An 18,552-nucleotide genomic window follows, 5' to 3' on the forward strand; every position below is an offset into this window, starting at 1 on the left:
GAAGTGCGCACCGGGAAGTCCCGCCCCTCCCGGAAACCCGGCCCTCCCAGGGAGACCTCGGGAGCGCCAGGCAGCCAGACCTCGCCATTTCCCAGCGCCTGCTTTTAAAATGGTAGCCGGAAGGAAGTTTTCGATTAGGAAGCGCGTGGGGCTCTAAGGATGCGAACATAACTTCCGGCCGGCTTGCAAGATGGCTGCACCCAGTGGTGGATTCCAGCCTCGTGAGCGTCGCGATGGGGACCAGGAACAGGACTGGGATGTTGTGGCGCCCAAGCGGCCCCGACTTGGGGCGGGAAGCAAGATGGGAGGCCGTAGGCTGATTGTGGTGCTGGAAGGGGCCAGTCTGGAGACAGTCAAGGTAACACGGGCCGAGAAGGCGGAGAACCGGGGTAGCGGTAGGACGGGACCCCGGGGATGCGGGAGAGCGGGGAGGGAAACACGCTTCTGACGGGAGAGCGGCCGAGGTGGCGGTCTTCTGGTTCGGCGTCCTGGGTTGGCTGTCCTCCCTTTCTTCTTGCCTTGCCGAGTCGCAGTCCAGCCGTCACGTCTTCGATTCCAGTTGATTCACCAGGATCGTCCTGCGGTATAAACTCATCTAACGGGAGGGGAGTTTCTAAAGGTGGTTCCGGTAGCGTAGTCGGCCCTTCCTTTTATTCGTAGGGACTTGGTGTTTTAGAAAAGGTGTTTACTGTCACGCTCCTTTGTATTCCTACCCACTTCGAAAAACACTTTCTTACCTATCCTCCGGCTCTTTTTCTGAATAACCCGGCAGTTCTGTCTTTAAATTGTCCGTGTTCTCATTCCCCCCGACTTTCTTGTTTCTCTCACCGTTTACAGCTAAATTTGTTCAGTGAGTAGGCCCAGAAGAAATAGCACTGGTTTGGAAGTCAGACCTGGACTTTAATCTTGATTCTTATACTTATTTTATGTTGAGAAAAATTTGCCCTCAGTTAATACTTTACAGGGAGAGTGCAGTGAAAGTGCTTTAAAAGCAGTATGTTTCCATAGTGATCTACGGTGTGATTCTTTTTCATGTTCCTCAACCACTTTGACCCTTTATTAGGGTTGCCATCTACCCTCCTCCCCCAGCTTATTAAAATCGGTATTTCTTCCTCTGTAATTGATATTTCTAACCTAAATAGGTTCTTCTATTTATCCCTCACTTAATTGCCTGCTACCTTTCCAAACTATTAATTCTGAGTGTCACTCAACCACTCCATTTCTTCCTGTGTCCCTTGGGGATGATAGTAGTCCCTACCTTGATGGATTATTGGGAAGATGAAAGGAGTCAGTATGTATAAGGGGTTTAGAATAATGTCTGTCACTTGGAATTAGTTATTATTGTTACCGATTCCACGTTACCTATTAAGTAGTTGTAAATGGCATGGTCAAATTAAAATTCCTATAGTATGCTCTGGAAGAATTTAGGTTAAGTTGTCATTAATGGCACTCCAAGGGTGACAGAATCATAGCTGGTTGAAATCTTCGGTGCTGTTACCTCGTGCCTTCCTTGTGCTGGTAACTCTTGCTGCTCCCAGCCTCCTCTGGGCCTGCTCTCTGCATTTGTTCTTCATACTCCAACCTCACTGGCCTACTTTAAGCTCTTTGAAGGCATGAAGTTCTCTCGTACGTTGAAGCCATTGCATACAAGGTTCTCTAACTGGAAGCTCCTTTTACTCAGCTCTTTGCTTCATTGATTCCTACCTAATGTGCATTCACTTAACAATTATTGACCCTCTTATGCTGCTCATTCATTAATAGGTTAAATGTTACTTGCTTATAGAAATGACTCCCTGAAGTAACTAGAAGGCTCTCTCTGAGGGCAGAGAAAGTTTCAAAAATTCTTACATCTCCAATACCAATTATAGAAAGTGAATACACATGGTATTCATTCTGATTATTGGTTTTCAAGCTTAACCACATACCACAATTAAAAATCAAGTTTCATAAACCATCACCATTATTACATTTGAAGTACTCTGATATTTTCTATCCTACTTCCTTATAACTTACTAATGGGTTAGAAATAGATTCTTTTATTCAAGAGGTTTTCTTCTATAACTAAGTGTCCCATGGTCTTAGTTCCTGGCCTTTGTGCTTTCTCTGCTTGCTTTGTGACATTGTTATTTCAGTTATCATTTAATTTCAAAGTCCATGTGCCTCTTCCCCACTTTTTGGGGTTGTATATCTTCAGATGTTGTCAGACATACAAATGTTCTACTGATACATAAAAGCTTAGCCTTTCAAAACCTGCATTTGTACTTAATGGTATGTTTTTTATCTTAATGCTCCTTAGGACTCCAAGTTGCAATTTGCAATTATTTCTTTTTGCTGCTACAGATGGATTCAGACAGATCTTTAGTATCAAACTCCTACTTGATATATTTTTATATTTTCTAGTATACAGTATTCCTCAGTCATTCTCATACTCCTATTATTCCAGAATTATTTCTTTCTGGTGGATACTTGAGGATTCTGCAGTTTACAAAGCAGTTTCATATGTAATCACTGCCCTTCAGTGTTTCAGTTCCCACTTTTTCAGCATAATTTTCTTTTTTTACATTTACCTTTACAACTAGGAGCAACCCCTCTTATTTTTGTTTTACTTTTGACAGAACTATTTCTTGATCAAACGACCTCCTTCATCATTAGAATTTTCACACTTCTAGTTCAGATGTGCAGCTCTTCACTCAGTACATGGTTTTTATAAGCAAACAGCGTAATGACCATATATATTTTGCCCACTTTATCACAATTGGTATGCCTTGATAAGCTTTCAGCCTTTTTCATTAACTTTATTCCACCTGGTTCCAGAATCTCACACCAGCTTTGCCTAATAGCCACAGATTTTTAAATTAAATCAAGTTTAAATCATCTGAAATCACAGGTTGTGCCTTCATCCCTTTTCCCTCTAAGATCAGGTATGGAAGGAGGAGTGAAGGAAAGGAGGGGAGGGTAAATGTGGTCACACAGTGAACGCCTGAAGTCTTGCTGGGCCCCCACCCCCATAGCTTCTGGTTTAGGAAATCTAGGGTGAATTTGACTAGAGTAACACGTTTCCAGATGCTGCTGCTGGTTTGGGGAGCACACTTTGAGAATCACTGGGCTAAGTAAAACTGCTTACGTTCTGTCATTTTCCCTCTTCAGGCAGGGAAGACATATGAACTATTAAACTGTGACAAGCACAAGTCTATGTTGTTGAAGAATGGACGGGACCCAGGGGAAGTGAGACCAGACATAGCTCACCAGGTAACTCCAGGGACAGCGCCTCACAGCCCCTTGAGCCTTTATATGGAAGGTGAGGCAGATGCGTGCTACTTCTCTGCAGTCTTGACTGTGCCTTGGTGTTTGCTGCCCTCAGAGTTTACTGATGCTGATGGACAGTCCCCTGAACCGAGCTGGCTTGCTGCAGGTTTATATCCATACACAGAAGAATGTGCTGATTGAAGTGAACCCTCAGACTCGAATTCCCAGAACCTTTGACCGCTTTTGTGGCCTCATGGGTGAGCTCTTTAGGACTTAAACTTTAGGAGTGAAGAAGGGAAGAGGGAACATGCTTGATCTTAGAACAAAGACTCCTCATCACTTTCCATGTGGAGGGGTAAAGCCTACATGGGTTCCTGGCTGAGTAATAAAGGGAGAGCGAACCTATCAGTATACAACTAGTCATGTGCTTGACAACTGCTCGCACATAACATTTTAGGGGTACAGCATAGCTATAAGGCCATCTGACCATGGGTTTTTCTGGTTAGATTACGGGCAGAAATGTGGTCTCCACCGAGCTCTGAACACTTTTCTTTTCGCCCTAGTTCAGCTTTTACACAAACTCAGTGTTCGAGCAGCTGATGGCCCCCAGAAGCTCTTGAAGGTGAGGTATTGACACCTACTGGTTGGAGAAGGGTTCTGAGAACCTTTCTGGGGCTCATTTTTCTCTTTTACTTTAGGTAATTAAAAATCCAGTGTCAGATCACTTCCCAGTTGGATGTATGAAAATTGGCACTTCTTTTTCCATCCCAGTCGTCAGTGATGTGCGAGAGTTGGTCCCCAGCAGCGACCCTATTGTTTTTGTGGTGGGGGCCTTTGCCCATGGCAAGGTAAGGTCTAGGTTCAATTCTTAGATTCTTCATAGCTTAGTACAGAATTCCAAGAGCAGTTAGCATTTTGATGATCCTTGTCCTCATCAGTTGGGAAATAGAGCGTTAAAGAGCTGAAAGACAAGTGTGGGTTCCCTAACCTGCCCCAGGACGTATCTTTTGAGGACTGCTGGCATATTTGTAATAGTCAAAACTAGGACCGTCTTAATCCTTCATACAAATTTGATATTAACACAGTGAAATAAGAGCTCAGCCCAATTTTCCTGCCCTAAAGGACTGAACCTATTACAGAGTGTTAGAGTTGGCTGACAGAACTATTCTCTCCTCAGCTCAATGTGGAGTATACAGAGAAGATGGTGTCCATCAGCAACTACCCCCTTTCTGCTGCTCTAACCTGCGCAAAACTCACCACAGCCTTTGAGGAAGTGTGGAGGGTCATTTGACAGTAGACCTTGCTCTGAAACAGAGACTGTTGACATTGCATCCCTTGACTCTTCTAACTCCCTGTTGGATGATGACCTTCCTGAACCAAGACTGGGGTTAGTGGAAGCCAAGGCTGAATGTACATTTGCTATTTGTTTATCTTATAAACACTGTTCTTGCAAACCTGGTTGTATTTGAGGATTCCTAAACTTAGTCTCTAAAGGTGTAAACTGTTCGTTCTCCTCAGACTTCAGGGAAAAGTGTGAGGTTACAGTGTTTGCAGCTTGGTTCCGGGCTTTGCAGGTGGGCTTTAGCTCCAAACTTCTGAGATTACTGTGCTCTCAAGGAGATAGCCCTGATTACTGCAGCAATGGCAAGCACGGAGAACTGTCTGAAAGAAAGCAGCCAGGAATGCTAGCAGTGAAAAATTGAACAAACAGAAGTGATTTTTATCTGGTACAGTTCCAAGGTAGAAAAAGTGGAGCAGGCAGGGCCTTATGCCCCTCCTCACCCCCCCATGGGGGGAGTGGTGGCGGCGGCACATATACAATCATAGTAAATTGGCAGAAGAAAAACAGAACAGATTCCTGGCTAGAGGGGGAGAGATAAGGCAACGTGCATGGGGGAGTCCAGAGGGGAGACATGGCCCCTCTACTCCTCCCACAAGAGTTTCCCCTTTGGCCCAAATGAAGACTTGGCTGTCAGCAGAGGCATAGCTGGGAGTGCCATGTCTTTCTACTCCCTGGCTTCTGTGTTCTCTGCTCTAGGGTGGAGTGTAGAAAGGGAGACAAGTCATTTCTGCACCAGTCTTGCTCTAGGCCACCTGCAGAAGAAATTTGATGGGAAGGCTGGTCAGTTATTTCTTCTAGTTCCTGGTCTACAGCCCATCTAGCTTCTTCCTGGCACGTTAGTGCCCAATACTGCTTCCTAGAAGTCAGACTACCTTGAGATTCACCCCAGATTTCTAACACTGTCCACCCCCACCCCCCCAGTCTATTGCTCTATCCCAGCCGTGGGCAAACTACGGCCCGCGGGCCGGATCCGGCCTGTTCGGCTGTTCTATCCGGCCCGTGGAGCCGAAAGAGCGGAGGGTTCTCTTGCTCTCCCCTCCGCTCCTTCACCAGCAGCAGTGTTAACATGTATTAGTTCACACAAACACTCCATCCATGCTTTTGTTCCGGCCCTCCGGTCCAGTTTAAGAACCCATTGTGGCCCTCGAGTCAAAAAGTTTGCCCACCCCTGCTCTATCCTGTAACCTGGATGTTAACTTACCAGGGAAATAGATTATTCCATTTTCTTTAACTTTTCTTTCCTTGGCACTATTGCTTTGTGAAGATAAGGCAATATGAATAATAGGCTCAGGAAGAAGACGTGGCCAAGGAAGTAGACGGATTTATACACCTGTGGAGAGATTCAGGCCACTGAGTTAGCCCGAGGGCATCCTATATAATAAAGAGCTAATATGCAAATGGTTGTCACAGTCATGCTGGGGCCACACTCCCCGCCTTGGTGCCGGGGAACCTGAGGCTGCACTCCCTGCCCCGCAGGGCTTGACAGGGGACCTGAGGCTGCGCCCCCGGCCCTGTGGGGCTTGATGGAGGTGGGACCGGCTGGGTCTCGCACGATTTCAAGGTGTGTGTGGGTGGGCGGGGAACTTGACTCTGGGTCCCGCGACGTCCCCTGGACTCTGACAGGAGGGAGATTTTCATATACATTTTACTAATTTTCTTTCATCTCTGACACTTCCATTATAGAGAAAGGGCAAATAGCAATATTAAAGTATTTCCTCTAATTCCTTTAAAAAAATAATATTTTATTGACTTTTTACAGAGAGGAAGGGTGAGGGATAGAGAGTTAGAAACATCGATCAGCTACCTCCTACACACTCCCTACTGGGTATGTGCCTGCAACCAGGGTATGTGCCCGCAACCAAGGTACATGCCCTTGACTGGAATCGAACCTGGGACCCTTTAGTCCACAGGCTGACGCTCTATCCACTGAGCCAAACCGGTTAGGGCATCCTCTAATTCCCTTTTAATGTGCACGAATTTCGTGCACTGGGCCACTAGTGGTATATAATATCCCTTACTACCCGAGGTTTCAGTGGATCCCTCCCATCCTTGCAAGCAGGCCCTCACTTACCTTAAACCATTTGTCCCATGTGAAGAGACAGAAGGCAGTCATTGAGTAACCCATGAAGAGCCAGTGGATGGTCTGCTGCACCAAATAGTAGAAGGGTTGTAGGACAGTAATGGAAGCCAGGTTGCTCAGGGTTGGGCTGTCTCGTATTAGGCTGGCAGCCTGGGGAGGAAGAGAAGAGGTAATCAGGACCTTGCCTCTTCTCGTAGTCCCCTTTCACCCAGTATCCTTAAGGCCTACCTGCCTTTCCACGATAACAATGAGGAATTCCATCTGGAAGCAGATCAGGTATCCTGAGTGTAGGCCATGCCAGAGGGCCAAGAATAGCAATGAGAGACCCTGGGAGAGTTCTTTATTTCCAAGGAACTTGAGTCGTTTGAAGAAGTAACTAGAGAAAAGGATGGGTAAGGATGAGCTACAGACTAGTTCTTGCGTTCTCACCATCCACCTCTGGGTTCTCAGCACCCTGAGGAGTGCAGTGGTGGTGGCTGGCTCCCACTTGGGCCCACCTGGGGCAAGGGAAGACATAAGGCTTAGCTGGGTGAACTTGGGCAAACTACTTAAATGACTAGTGCCTGATGTTGACTTGCAGTGAATAGGGGAGACCAGTTTTCTACTCGTGCTGCTTACCTTCTAGTGATGGGACAAATAAACAAAGACTTTATAAACAGAACAATAGAGAACATAAAACCAGTGGCTGAACTGGGGTTAAACCCAGGACTCAAGGCACTTAGACATTTTGCTTTCGTTTTTTAAATAATGACAGAAATGGGGCGGGGGGAGGGGGGGGTAGGAGTGGAGACACAAGTGTGTAAGGCAGGGGTCCTCAAACTTTTTAAACAGGGGGCCAGTTCACTGTCCCTCAGACCGTTGGAGGGCCGGACTATAGTTTAAAAAAAAACAAAACTATGAACAAATTCCTATGCACACTGCACATATGTTATTTTGAAGTAAAAAAACAAAATGGGAACAAATACAATATTTGTATTTGCATGTGGCCTGCGGGCCGTAGTTTGAGGACCCCTGGTGTAAGGGTATGTGTGAGAATGATTGGAAGTTCTGCCCAGAGTGGGAAAAGACAGAAGTGACAAGTCCATTTCTGCCCTCCAATCTGGAAAAGTGGTGGAAGGCAGAAGCTCAGGTCCACACCTCCCCTCCCCTGCTTACCGGGCCACCCAGGCATTGGTGTTGATGTTGAATGAAGCGATGGTGCCGGTGAAGCGGGGGGTTGTTTCAAAGAGCCACACCTTCATGTTAGCGCAGGCATCCCACTTTGCCTTTCCATTTTCATCAAAGTCATTGAAGCCCAGCCCCGTCAAAATGCATACTCCTTCCTGAGGGAAGGACCGACTCAGGGTTCTTGCCACTCTCCCCACGTCCCCCACAGCCTATCTATGCCCTATTTCATCTTTTCTACTTACTGTGACCAGCCAACAGGTGACGTATTTGTACAGCACAAACTTGCCCCAGATGAGCATGTACATGCAGCGGAACCAGAAACGGCGGTTCTTAAGAGAAGAACGAACATGTGCGTTAGACTGTGCAAATTTCCCTAATGTTCTTCCTTTCTACTCTTGGGACTGACTGCTTCATGTCCACCTGACAGTCTGCCTCTATAATCGGCTAAGAGGATGAGCAGGGAGCCTGGCGAATATCCACTTCCTTTCCCTTGGAGTTGTGAAACAGCATTGTCCTTAACTCTTCTTCTGAAGCACTTGGGACACTAAGTGCTAAGGGACTTTTATGAATTCATGCTCAATGTTAACTTAAGGAGACAACTGACTTAGAGTGGGTAGGGAATGGTTGCAAACCTTTCAGGTGGGCAGGAGCAAAAGCCAGCACTCCCCCCCTTCCTTGGATTTTAAATTCCCTAGAAGCCCCCAATCTATCAAGAAAAGAAACAAGCTGGAGAGGACCAGAAGCTGCTATGCTGGGCTGTAATATAGCAAGCTAAGAGCTGCTCCTGGGGAAGGTAAGGGGTGCCGAAAGTGCACCTGGCACAGCCCTGTGCCCGCGAAGGTCGTTCAATACTGGCTGATGAACATGTCCCGGCCTGGCTGGCATTGACACCAACTCTCACAGATCTAGAGCAAAACCAACATGCATTTGTCGATGGTGTTTCCCACTTCTTGGCTATCTACAGGAATCCTTGCCTGTCCATTTTCTATCTCGGATGCAGTCATACTGCTGCTGCTTTAGTAGCTACTCACTTCATAGTCTTCGGTGAGGAGATAGTTTTCTGGGATGTGGGGACTGAGGAAAACGTAGCCCACCAGGTAGATGAGGCCCAGACTCAGGCGCTTGAGAGCAGGTATGGTGCTGAAAGGAACAGGTGGGGGGTCACAATGTGTAGAGGCCACTTAAGTCACAGAGGGGAGCTATCCATCTGGGATGGAATGAAGAGCTCCACTGCCCAATATATCCTATATAATAAAAGGGTAATATGCAAATTGACCCTAACAGCAGAATGACTGGGAATGACTGGTCACACACTGACCACCAGGGGGCAGACGCTCAATGCAGGAGCTGCCCCCCGGTGGTCAGTGCACTCCCACAGGGGGAGCTCTGCTCAGCCACAAGCCAGGCTGCCGGCTGCCAGTACAGCGGTGGTGGTGGGAGCCTTGCCTGCCTCCTCAGCAGCGCTAAGGATGTCCAACTGCAGCTTAGGCTTGCTCCCCGCTGGCATGTGGACATCCCCCAAGGGCTCCCGGGCTGCCAGGCGGATGTCTGACTGACAGCTTGGGCCCGATCCCCCAGGGAGTGGGCCTAAGCCAGCAGGTGGTCATCCCCCGAGGGGTCCCAGACTGCGAGAGGGCACAGGCCGGGCTGAGGGACCCACCTGAGTGCACAAATTTTTGTGTACCGGACCTCTAGTTTATTAAAATCAATTTTTTAAAATGAGAAAATGAATTTTAAAGGTGGGGACATGACTGGTTTAGTCAAAATGCTGCTACATAAAAGTGAATTTTATGTTTGTGCCACAGGGTCAGAATGGCTGGCTGAAAAGGGCCCGCTGCCTGCAGTGAGCAGGTACAGAGTGCCTGTTACGACAGTCCAGGGCCTGTGTGGCATGAGCCCGGGGAGCCAGGGCCATGTGGAGAATGCAGCTAGGGCTGGTCCGCAGGAAAGTCACTTCAGAAGTGGCTTTGTAGTGGGTGAGACACCTACTCTACAGAGGTCTTGACCAAGAGGGGCATTTACCTGCTTGGTATCTCTCCGGGCTTGTCAGTCAGCTTCCTGTGCACCAGCTTCATGTAGTGGTTCATTGAGAACTGGGGCCCTACCAAGAAGGCTCCGTAGAAGTAGGAGAAACCAGCAACTTCCAGCAGGGAAGGGATACCTCGTATGGCATATTTCTGTTGCTCAGAGGACAATGAACTCTATGCCGAGAAGAGAAGGAATGGTTCAGGATAGCCTTGAATCTACCTGCAAGAGCTGGTTTGTGTGTTCCCCACCCTTTTGGCCCACTGAACTGGTTCTTTAAATAGCCATCTCTGAGGGGATGATCAGGAGATGGAGAAAAGTAGTTGCTTCCTGTGGAAACGAGTGTGTACAGCAACAGTTGACTGCTGCTGATTTCCAAATGCCTTGCTGGCATTGATCTCTGGACTTTGTGCAAGAGCTGGATCCAGGCAAATTAGATTTGTTGATCCTTGCTCAGTGCTATCAGAAACAGATCACATAGGCTGGGGATGAGGTGGGGCTCAGCCCCTGGCGCTTGGGTTCAGTCTTTTGGTAAGAATAGCCTTTCTCCTTCCCTCTGATTTACTTCCTTAATCTCTCTGTGGAGGAGTTGTGCTTACCTGATCTTTCCCTCCATCAAAGTAGTCAACAGCCAAACCTGAGCAGAGAGAGAAGGTGTGGGTAGAGTGGAGGGAAAGGACACTGGGGATGTGACCTGTGGACTGAGGGAAGCAGGAGTGTGGGGGAGAACACAGAGTAAGTTTATGGTCAGATGGGGAGGAGCCTAGGTGTAAAAGGGGGGGGTAGTAACCCATTACTTACCAATCAGTTTCAAGGTCAGAACACAATGAGGCATTGTCCACTTGATATCATAGTTGCCAGTGGCTGTCCAATAATATCCGGCAAGAAGGTAGGCCTAGGAGAGAGGAAATACTTATTCTATTATTGCTATGATTTATTTTCTCTCTACTCTGAAATCCACTGTATTCCTTCATTTTTTCTTTCTCCTGGTCTTATCATTAAAGGCCTTAAGAAGTTCCTATAAATGGAGACACTGAAACTGTAAAGGGGAAGAGACTTGCCTCAAGGTTTCTCAGTAAAATTAAGGCTAATTGAGAACTTAGATGCTTAGGTTCTGTAGCTCATTCTAAGTTGATTTTCTGCCTTGCCTTTACATGACTCCCCTCATGATAGCTGGGCCAATCATGGTGAGAACCTTAATGCACAATCCTATGCAGAGGGTTAGCTGTCACCTCTTCCTTGAGGCAGGAAAAGTATTATCACTGCCACCTGCAGATGAAACACCTGTGGCTTGTGTAACATGACTTACATAAAGTCATACGGGTAAGTGTTATTGGGAGAAAACAATCAGAAATTGGATTGTTTTCCAGTTCACTGGTTTTCCTACACCACAGTCTCTGACTTCTCCCCAATCCTCAGCTGTGACCTGTGCTGCCAAGGGAAAGATGCTTACCATCTGGAAACAAAAGGTAGTGAGAACAGCAGTTACAGTGCGGCCCATTAGTCGCAGAATGAGGAACTGAAGGATGACACATAGCAGGGAGTGGTACATCTGGTTTCCTAGTGCAGAAGAGAGCAAATTTTAACTTGTGTCCCATCCTGAGACTTCTAAACACAAAGAGATACATACAGAAAAAACTATTTTGGTATTAGGATATTTTTGTCAAAATTACCTCATGTTCTGGGGGAAGGGACTATAAATAGAAGGGACTGTCGGGCAGCTACTGTATTTCTGAATGTTTGAACTTAAGGTTGCTCCTGAGGGGACTGCTTGTTATCCAGTTATAGGCATAGCAGAGAAACTGGTGCCTCTCAGTTGATGGGGTCTGGCAAGGGTAACCACTCTCAAATGTTTTATCTGGGAGAGGACTGTCCATGTAAGGAGAACTTAAGCTATTTTCTTGTCCACACAAATCCTTTCTTTGCAAGCACAGGATTATAACTTACCTATCCATCAAATTCTCTCCAGGAAGTTTGGTTCAAATCCGTTCCTTCCCAAATTCCCTCTAATTGCAGCCCCACTGCTAGCCCAGTTTACTCACCAAAGTTAAAATAAGCAATGGAGAGGCCTGTAAAAGTGTGGAAGAGATGGATGAGGTAGCTGTCCTTGTAGAAAAGATAATGCCGATAAAACAAAGCCAAGGGGTAACCTGAGGGGAGATCAGAAGAGGGTTATTTGTGGCTGGTGCTCTCCCATTTTGTTTTGGAGGTTTATCTGGCATGAAACTCAGCCCAGAGAGGAAAAAACACACATTATGTGGATGTCAACAGAGAAGATAATAATATCCCCAAAAATCAAAAGTGTTTTTGTGAGTAAACATTTAAAACTGAAGACAGTTTTATATAGAGGCCATATAAAACCAGGTCCTAAGGCTAGGTTTCTCAGAGAGACTATTAAGTAGTGCTAGGAATTTTCTATTGCGTTTTCAGTGATACAAGGAATTGAGGGTATCCAACTGTGCTCTGCCCAGAAGCATTATTTTATGCTTTTATGATCTATTACTAGAGGCCCGGTGCACGATTTCATGCACAGGTGGGGTCTGGTGGGCCTGCCCCATCAGGGCCTGGCTGGTGGGGGGTGGGGCCTCGGGCTGTTGGCTGGCCCGCTTCCTGATCGAACTCCTGCCTGAGGGGACAATTCACATATTGGCCTTTTATTACATTGGATAATTTTATCTCCTGTCCTGCTAGTAGTGTATTATCAGCAAATTATCAAGAGGATAACTATAAATCAACACAAGGCTATAAACTGTGATTGCTGACTGAATTACAGCTGAACAGCAGTTATAGGAAATGTGTGGATGCTTCTCACATGCTGAGGTCTGGGCACTCACCGGGTTAGAAATCCATTAAGTATCATGGGAAAATGTCTTCTAAAGCAGTGATTCAGAGTATGGTCCTGGGGCCACAATTGAACTATAGTGGATCTCCTTCCTGATGGGCCATGAGCTGATTATGCATGGCCAAAGGTTGCTTACTGAATAAAAGAGGGTCAATATAACATTTGGTATTCCTAAACTAAAATTAGCATGTTCCATGGTGTTACTACACATTTGCATTTAGTGTTCTATTAAGAGGTCGCTGCCGAAACCGGTTTGGCTCAGTGGATAGAGCGTCGGCCTGCGGACTGAAGGGTCCCGGGTTCGATTCCGGTCAAGGGCATGTACCTGGGTTGCGGGCACATCCCCGGTGGGGGATGTGCAGGAGGCAGCTGGTCGATGTTTCTCTCTCATCGATGTTTCTGACTCTCTGTCTCTCTCCCTTCCTCTCTGTAGGAAATCAATAAAATATATTAAAAAAAAAAAAAAAAAGAGGTCGCTGATGTGCTTGGCAGTGCACGTGTGAAGAACTGGAATTCCTACTGTGTTTTAGAAGGACACTTGACCTATCCTATCATTGCATAGTGTCAGCTTATCATTGGCAGTATAGTTGTGAGTTTGGTTAACTCTGCAATGCTCAGAAGTGTCAAAAACAAAGAAAGTGCTCAGTTTTTTATTAAGTAAATGGGTAATCCTGTTGTGTATTTGGCTTATGTACTAGGCCAGTGATGGCGAACCTTTTGAGCTCGGTGTGTCAGCATTTTGAAAAACCCTAACTTAACTCTGGTGCCATGTCACATATAGAAATTTTTTGATATTTGCAACCATAGTAAAACAAAGATGCATATTTTTGATATTTACTTTATATATTTAAATGCCATTTAACAAAGAAAAATCAACCAAAAAAATGAGTTTGCGTGTCGCCTCTGACACGTGTGTCATAGGTTCGCCATCACTGTCCTAAGTCCTAGTTTTTTTTCCCTATAATTTTTTTTTGTCTTTTTGTTTTTTAACTTATGATCACATCCTGTATACTTATGTAGTCAAGTTTTTAACAGTGTATCCGCCATTTAATCTTCCTGGTGCCAGGACTTGCTCTTGTTTTTTTTTTTTTTCTTTTCTTCTCTTTTATTTGTTATTTATTTTAAAAAAAATTGTTTTTTGCTCTTGTTTTTTTTTTTGACTGCTGTTATAATGGGCTAGACACTTCATCAATTTTATAGCTTCATGCAAATAGCTAACTTTATAGATATCCTGTGGATTACTGGCTCATTCATTCAACAAATGTTTATTAAACACCTACTACATGCCAGGTATTCTCTTTGTAGATCACATAATGAGGGATAAGGTGGCATGCAATGGTTTATTTTCTAGCTAGCTAAGGTGAAGATATAGGATTACTAGCTCAAGGGAGAGGGAGACAGCTATGACCCCTTCGTAGTCAGATGAATGAGCAAAGAAATAGGATCAAGTTTCATACATATCACATATCAAATTTGGCAGGAACAGAACACCATGTTATCAGCAAGTATTGCTAAGAACCAGAGCCAGGTACTAGAAAGTATATATAGAATAAGATCAGACTGCCTTAAGTCTTTGACTTTTTAACATTGTAGGAAATGGGGTATAAATGAATAGAAACAATAGGGAATATCTTAATTATTTAGAGTACTCATAAATAAATCCTGGATAGCTAAGAGTTTACCCCTTTAAGCACTAAAACCCTTAACCACTTGGAATCACCAAAACCCTGAACCATTCGGAATGCTTAAAATTTAAAAATGCAACACATATCACTCTGCCCCCTTAACGTGGATATAATTGAACACTTTCTTGGTGATCTGGTTCATAATTATTCTACAGTAAAGTCATGACTGCTTTATAAGCTGTTGAGATGTGTAAAACTGTTGCTCCGATTCTGTTAGGGCCTACACTGTCCTGCATTCCGAGTTCTCGTATCCATTTCTTAGGGCTTTTCTGCCCCTTTCCTTCCTATTGAGGCATTAGTAGTCACTTGAGCTTTCAGTGTGCCTGCCAAGGATGTTGTTTTCCCTACTTCTAATTTACTGCAGGCCTTAGAAATTGTATGTTTTTAAGGCGTAAAAAAGAAATATAAGAGCAAAGGTCTTGGGTGCTTTCCTTACAGACTTAGTGCTTAGCCTGGTAACATCGGTTCTGGCCACTCAAGGCCCTTTGTTCGGGTGTATTTTGGAGAAGTGGAGGTTGTTGAGTTCCACACAGGCAGGTGAAGTAGTATTGTACACTACTAAACATATGATAAGAAGATGGTGCAATTGGCAGAATAATCAAAAGAATGCAGCAGGCCATTAAGGTTACCAAGAACATTAAGATCATAACAGAGAACAGCAAAGCCTGAATTGAGGCCACAGAGGGGAAGAAGGAACTGTTCTGGGGAGAGTTGCTGTGACAACCAGAGCTGATTTTGAGTGTGTAAACACCAAGCCTTGCTCTTGGCTGCTGCTCAGCTCAGCAGGCTTTGTAACCTGGCTGCCCAGTCACCCCTTTAGGGATGTGCTGGGTTTTTTTGGAGGGTGTTGTCCCACAAGGTGTTTCTGAGTCCTAATGCTTTCTTGTGGGAGCCGATTCTTAATACAATAGCCACAGTCACCTGACAAATATTTAGAGAACAATGGAAGTACCTCCTCCCCACCCATCAGAGTCTGATTCAGTCGGTCTGAGCGATCTGGTGTGCAGCCAGGGTGAAGAAGCACTGTCTTACTAAAATCCTGGTGCCAGGCAGAGTGCTTACTAGGTCCTGAGAATAAAATTCTGAGCTTGCCAAAACCGGTTTGGCTCAGTGGATAGAGCGTCGGCCTGTGGACCGAAAGGTCCCAGGTTCGATTCGGGTCAAGGGCATATACCTGGGTTGCGGGCACATCCCCAGTAGGGGATGTGCAGGAGGCAGCTGATCGATGTTCCTCTCTCATCGATGTTTCTAACTCTCTATCTCTCTCCCTTCCTCTCTGAAAAAAATCAATAAAATATATTTAAAAAAAAAATTCTGAGCTTGATGACTGAGAGTTGCTATCTTTCCTTTAATACCACTCTCCAGGCAGAGGTTAGTTTTGTAAGTCTGATTGGGAGGTTTTAAAGAACTTGTTTGGCAGTACTATAACTTTTTTCTTTTTAGTTAAAGAAGGGCCTTCAGAAACTCATTAGCAAATGTAGGCTGATGAACTAACCTACTCCCAAACACGATGATCCCATATTAGAATGGGAGCATTTCAAGAGCAACACCTATGGTGTTTACAGTTTTAGAGCAAACTGCTGGGATACACGGAATCTGGCTCTGTTTGGGGGTTCAGGTTGTGAGTGTATCCAGATGTGTTCTCCAATCAGTCACTGGACATCTCGTGAGTGCTGTTGGAGTCAGGGACTAGGATCTGCCACAACTTAGTTATTAGTGGAACTTCTTATTCTCTGCACAATTGTTGTGAAATTACTTATTAATTTTAGAGGTCCTGAGGTTTCATTTGAAGGAATAGAAATGAGCTGTTTTCATTAAAGTCTGGTAAATTTCTTTGTCTTTTCATCCTGTAGAGCTATTTCTGGGTTCTGTAGGAATAGGATATGACCCCATTTGACTAGTCAGTGAGTGATAAGACTCTGGTGAAAAGAAAGTAGAGGATGTTTTGGCAAGTGTGAGGGAGAATACAGAATTAGGACTGCTAAATGCTGGATTAACCAGATATTGGTACCAGTTTTATAGAAAAGAAAAACACTTCAAATACCATACAAAGAATTGATATAAATGAAGAAAATTAAAATTTTTTTGAATTAATTCATTAAAACAGATATTAATAGAAATATCATACTTTTATTTATTATTGTAATTATTTTTTAATGGTACCCTGACTGGGAATTGAATCTGTGACCTCCTGGTACATTGAACAACACTCAACCAACTGAGGCACACTGGCTAGAGCTAAATATCATACCTTTAATGAAAACAAATATATTTTTCTAAAACAAACAAAATCATTGAATGCAGAGAATGGCATTGTTTTACACTTGTACAAATTTCTGGCCTTTCTCTAAGTATAAGATAGCTGGATTCTCAAATGTGCCTCTGTATTTAATCTGTTGTTTTGGTTAAACTATATGTAGGAAACCGTTATACAGATATATAGTTGAAAGGCGAATCAATAGCTTTTTCAGATAAATTTGGATATTCTTTGATATTCTACCTAAACTTGACAGATTGTTTCTTAAAGGTTTGTTGCAATGTGGAATATGCAGCAAACATATCAATGAACTTTTCATATTCTATTATGTTAAAACCCAGTGGTCTCTCATTGCTTTGAATGGTTTTTGTAATATCATGCACTGGTCATCTGGAAAACAATGGCTCACTGTATTAGGCAGATCTTCCAAATATTGACAATATGTCATTAAAATACAGTATAAAAATCACATCTTTTGCCCTAGATGGTTTGGCTCAGTGGATAGAGCGTCAGTCAGCCTGCGGACCAAAGGGTCCCAGGTTCGATTCCAGTCAAGGGCATGTACCCTAGTTGCAGGCACATCCCCAGTAGGAGGTGTGCAGGAGGCGGCTGATCGATGTTTCTCTCCCATCGATGTTTCTAACTCTCTATCCCTCTCCCTTCCTCTCTGTAAAAAAATCAATAAAATATATATTTTTTAAAAAATCACATCTTTTAATAACACCATTGATCTTCAACATAAAAATCTGTATGTATTGCCGAAACCGGTTTGGCTTAGTGGATGGAGCCTCGGCCTGCGGACTGAAAGGTCCTGGGTTCGATTCCGGTCAAGGGCATGTGCCTGGGTTGCGGGCACGTCCCCAGTGGGAGATGTGCAGGAGGCGGCTGATCGATGTTTCTCTCTCATCGATGTTTCTAACTCTCTATCTCTCTCCCTTTCTCTCTGTAAAAAATCAATAAAATATATTTAAAAAAAAATCTGTATGTATTGAGAAGTTGTCACGCTCATGGAGGCAGATACAAAAAAGTTTTCCAAAATTTTAAAAATTTTCAATTGAAAGCTTGAATTTTATTATTCACTACAAATAGTGTCTGTTATTTTCCTTGAAATGACAGGCTCACGTTTTCAAGAAAATATCTGCCAAATGCCCATATCTAAATAAATCCATGTCTAAGTTTGTCAGTTGTTTTTTTTCAAGTAAAAATGCTATCCCATGAAAAAAGCTCTTAATTGAACGTGCAACTCAAGTAACTGCACAAATACTCTGCCTCCAGACAGCCTTGTACTTCAGTATGCAGAAGTGCTTTAGGCACATTTCTCATTTCTTCAGACTATTAAGAAGGGTTGAGATTTAATACAATTCATAATACTTACTGCTTCATCCAAGACATTCTTTTTTTCTTTTTTTAATATGTTTTATTGGTTTTTTACAGAGAGGAAGGGAGTGGAATAGAGAGTTAGAAACATTGATGAGAGAGAAACATCGATCACTTGCCTCCTGCACACTCCCTACTGGGTATGTGCCTGCAACCAAGGTACATGCCCCTGACCAGAATCAAACCTGGGACCGTTGAGTCCGCAGGCCGACACTCTGTCCACTGAGCCAAACCAGTTAGGGCAATCCAGGACTTCTTAAGTGAAACTGGCTTGTTTTTGTTGTTGTTGTTGTTTTTACTATGAGTGCATGGCAGTGAGGAATACAGAGGGAAAGATAAAAATATACAGTGACTGCTAGTGCACTTTGGTACCCTTGTCTTCATTTGTGTTAAAGCACCAGCAGTTTCACACACCATTGCTTTTGCACCATCAATGCAAATGTCAACACAGTGAAAAAGGCAAATAACACCTTGGTATTACTATGAAAGTAATTTTCATCCCATGAACGCCTTAAAGGGTTCTCAGGGGCT

The 18,552-nt window shown here is 44.3% G+C and overlaps 2 protein-coding genes and 1 long non-coding RNA gene across 5 annotated transcripts in view; 2 read left to right on the forward strand and 1 right to left on the reverse strand.

Moving 5' to 3' along the window:
- The first annotated feature begins 44 nt into the window (after nucleotides 1–44).
- Nucleotides 45–4,700, forward strand: EMG1 (EMG1 N1-specific pseudouridine methyltransferase). 2 transcript variants are annotated; one of them, XM_059682099.1, is made up of 6 exons: nucleotides 45–358; nucleotides 3,148–3,249; nucleotides 3,362–3,503; nucleotides 3,810–3,868; nucleotides 3,945–4,094; nucleotides 4,424–4,700. In XM_059682099.1, exons 1-6 carry the CDS (start codon nucleotides 191–193, stop codon nucleotides 4,535–4,537), a joined length of 735 nt encoding a protein of 244 aa, XP_059538082.1. In that variant the 5' UTR covers nucleotides 45–190; the 3' UTR covers nucleotides 4,538–4,700. The 2 variants fall into 2 exon arrangements, with proteins under 2 accessions (XP_059538082.1, XP_059538084.1); XM_059682101.1 differs by lacking the exon at nucleotides 3,945–4,094.
- Nucleotides 4,701–4,938: 238 nt separating this feature from the next.
- LPCAT3 (lysophosphatidylcholine acyltransferase 3) overlaps nucleotides 4,939–18,552 on the reverse strand; it is a 41,080-nt gene continuing 27,466 nt past the window's right edge. Inside the window, exons 2-13 of one of the 2 annotated variants that reach the window (XM_059682096.1) lie at nucleotides 11,903–12,010; nucleotides 11,314–11,420; nucleotides 10,662–10,755; nucleotides 10,460–10,497; nucleotides 9,858–10,036; nucleotides 8,867–8,975; nucleotides 8,078–8,164; nucleotides 7,824–7,990; nucleotides 6,897–7,044; nucleotides 6,660–6,818; nucleotides 5,790–5,918; nucleotides 4,939–5,340 (exon numbers count right to left, since the gene is read on the reverse strand). In XM_059682096.1, coding sequence (XP_059538079.1) covers nucleotides 5,802–5,918; nucleotides 6,660–6,818; nucleotides 6,897–7,044; nucleotides 7,824–7,990; nucleotides 8,078–8,164; nucleotides 8,867–8,975; nucleotides 9,858–10,036; nucleotides 10,460–10,497; nucleotides 10,662–10,755; nucleotides 11,314–11,420; nucleotides 11,903–12,010 — 1,313 coding nt within the window. In that variant the 3' untranslated portion in view covers nucleotides 4,939–5,340; nucleotides 5,790–5,801. Of the gene's footprint in view, nucleotides 5,341–5,789; nucleotides 5,919–6,659; nucleotides 6,819–6,896; nucleotides 7,045–7,823; nucleotides 7,991–8,077; nucleotides 8,165–8,866; nucleotides 8,976–9,857; nucleotides 10,037–10,459; nucleotides 10,498–10,661; nucleotides 10,756–11,313; nucleotides 11,421–11,902; nucleotides 12,011–18,552 lie in introns of those variants that run through there. The other variant, XM_059682097.1, reaches the window with a different exon arrangement.
- LOC132227226 (uncharacterized) lies at nucleotides 12,009–17,395 on the forward strand. The gene is made up of 3 exons (XR_009451147.1): nucleotides 12,009–12,937; nucleotides 13,175–15,487; nucleotides 15,720–17,395. It is a non-coding gene; the product is annotated as an uncharacterized LOC132227226 (long non-coding RNA).

Source organism: Myotis daubentonii, chromosome 2, assembly GCF_963259705.1.
Source record: "Myotis daubentonii chromosome 2, mMyoDau2.1, whole genome shotgun sequence".
Taxonomy (NCBI): Eukaryota; Metazoa; Chordata; class Mammalia; order Chiroptera; family Vespertilionidae; genus Myotis; species Myotis daubentonii.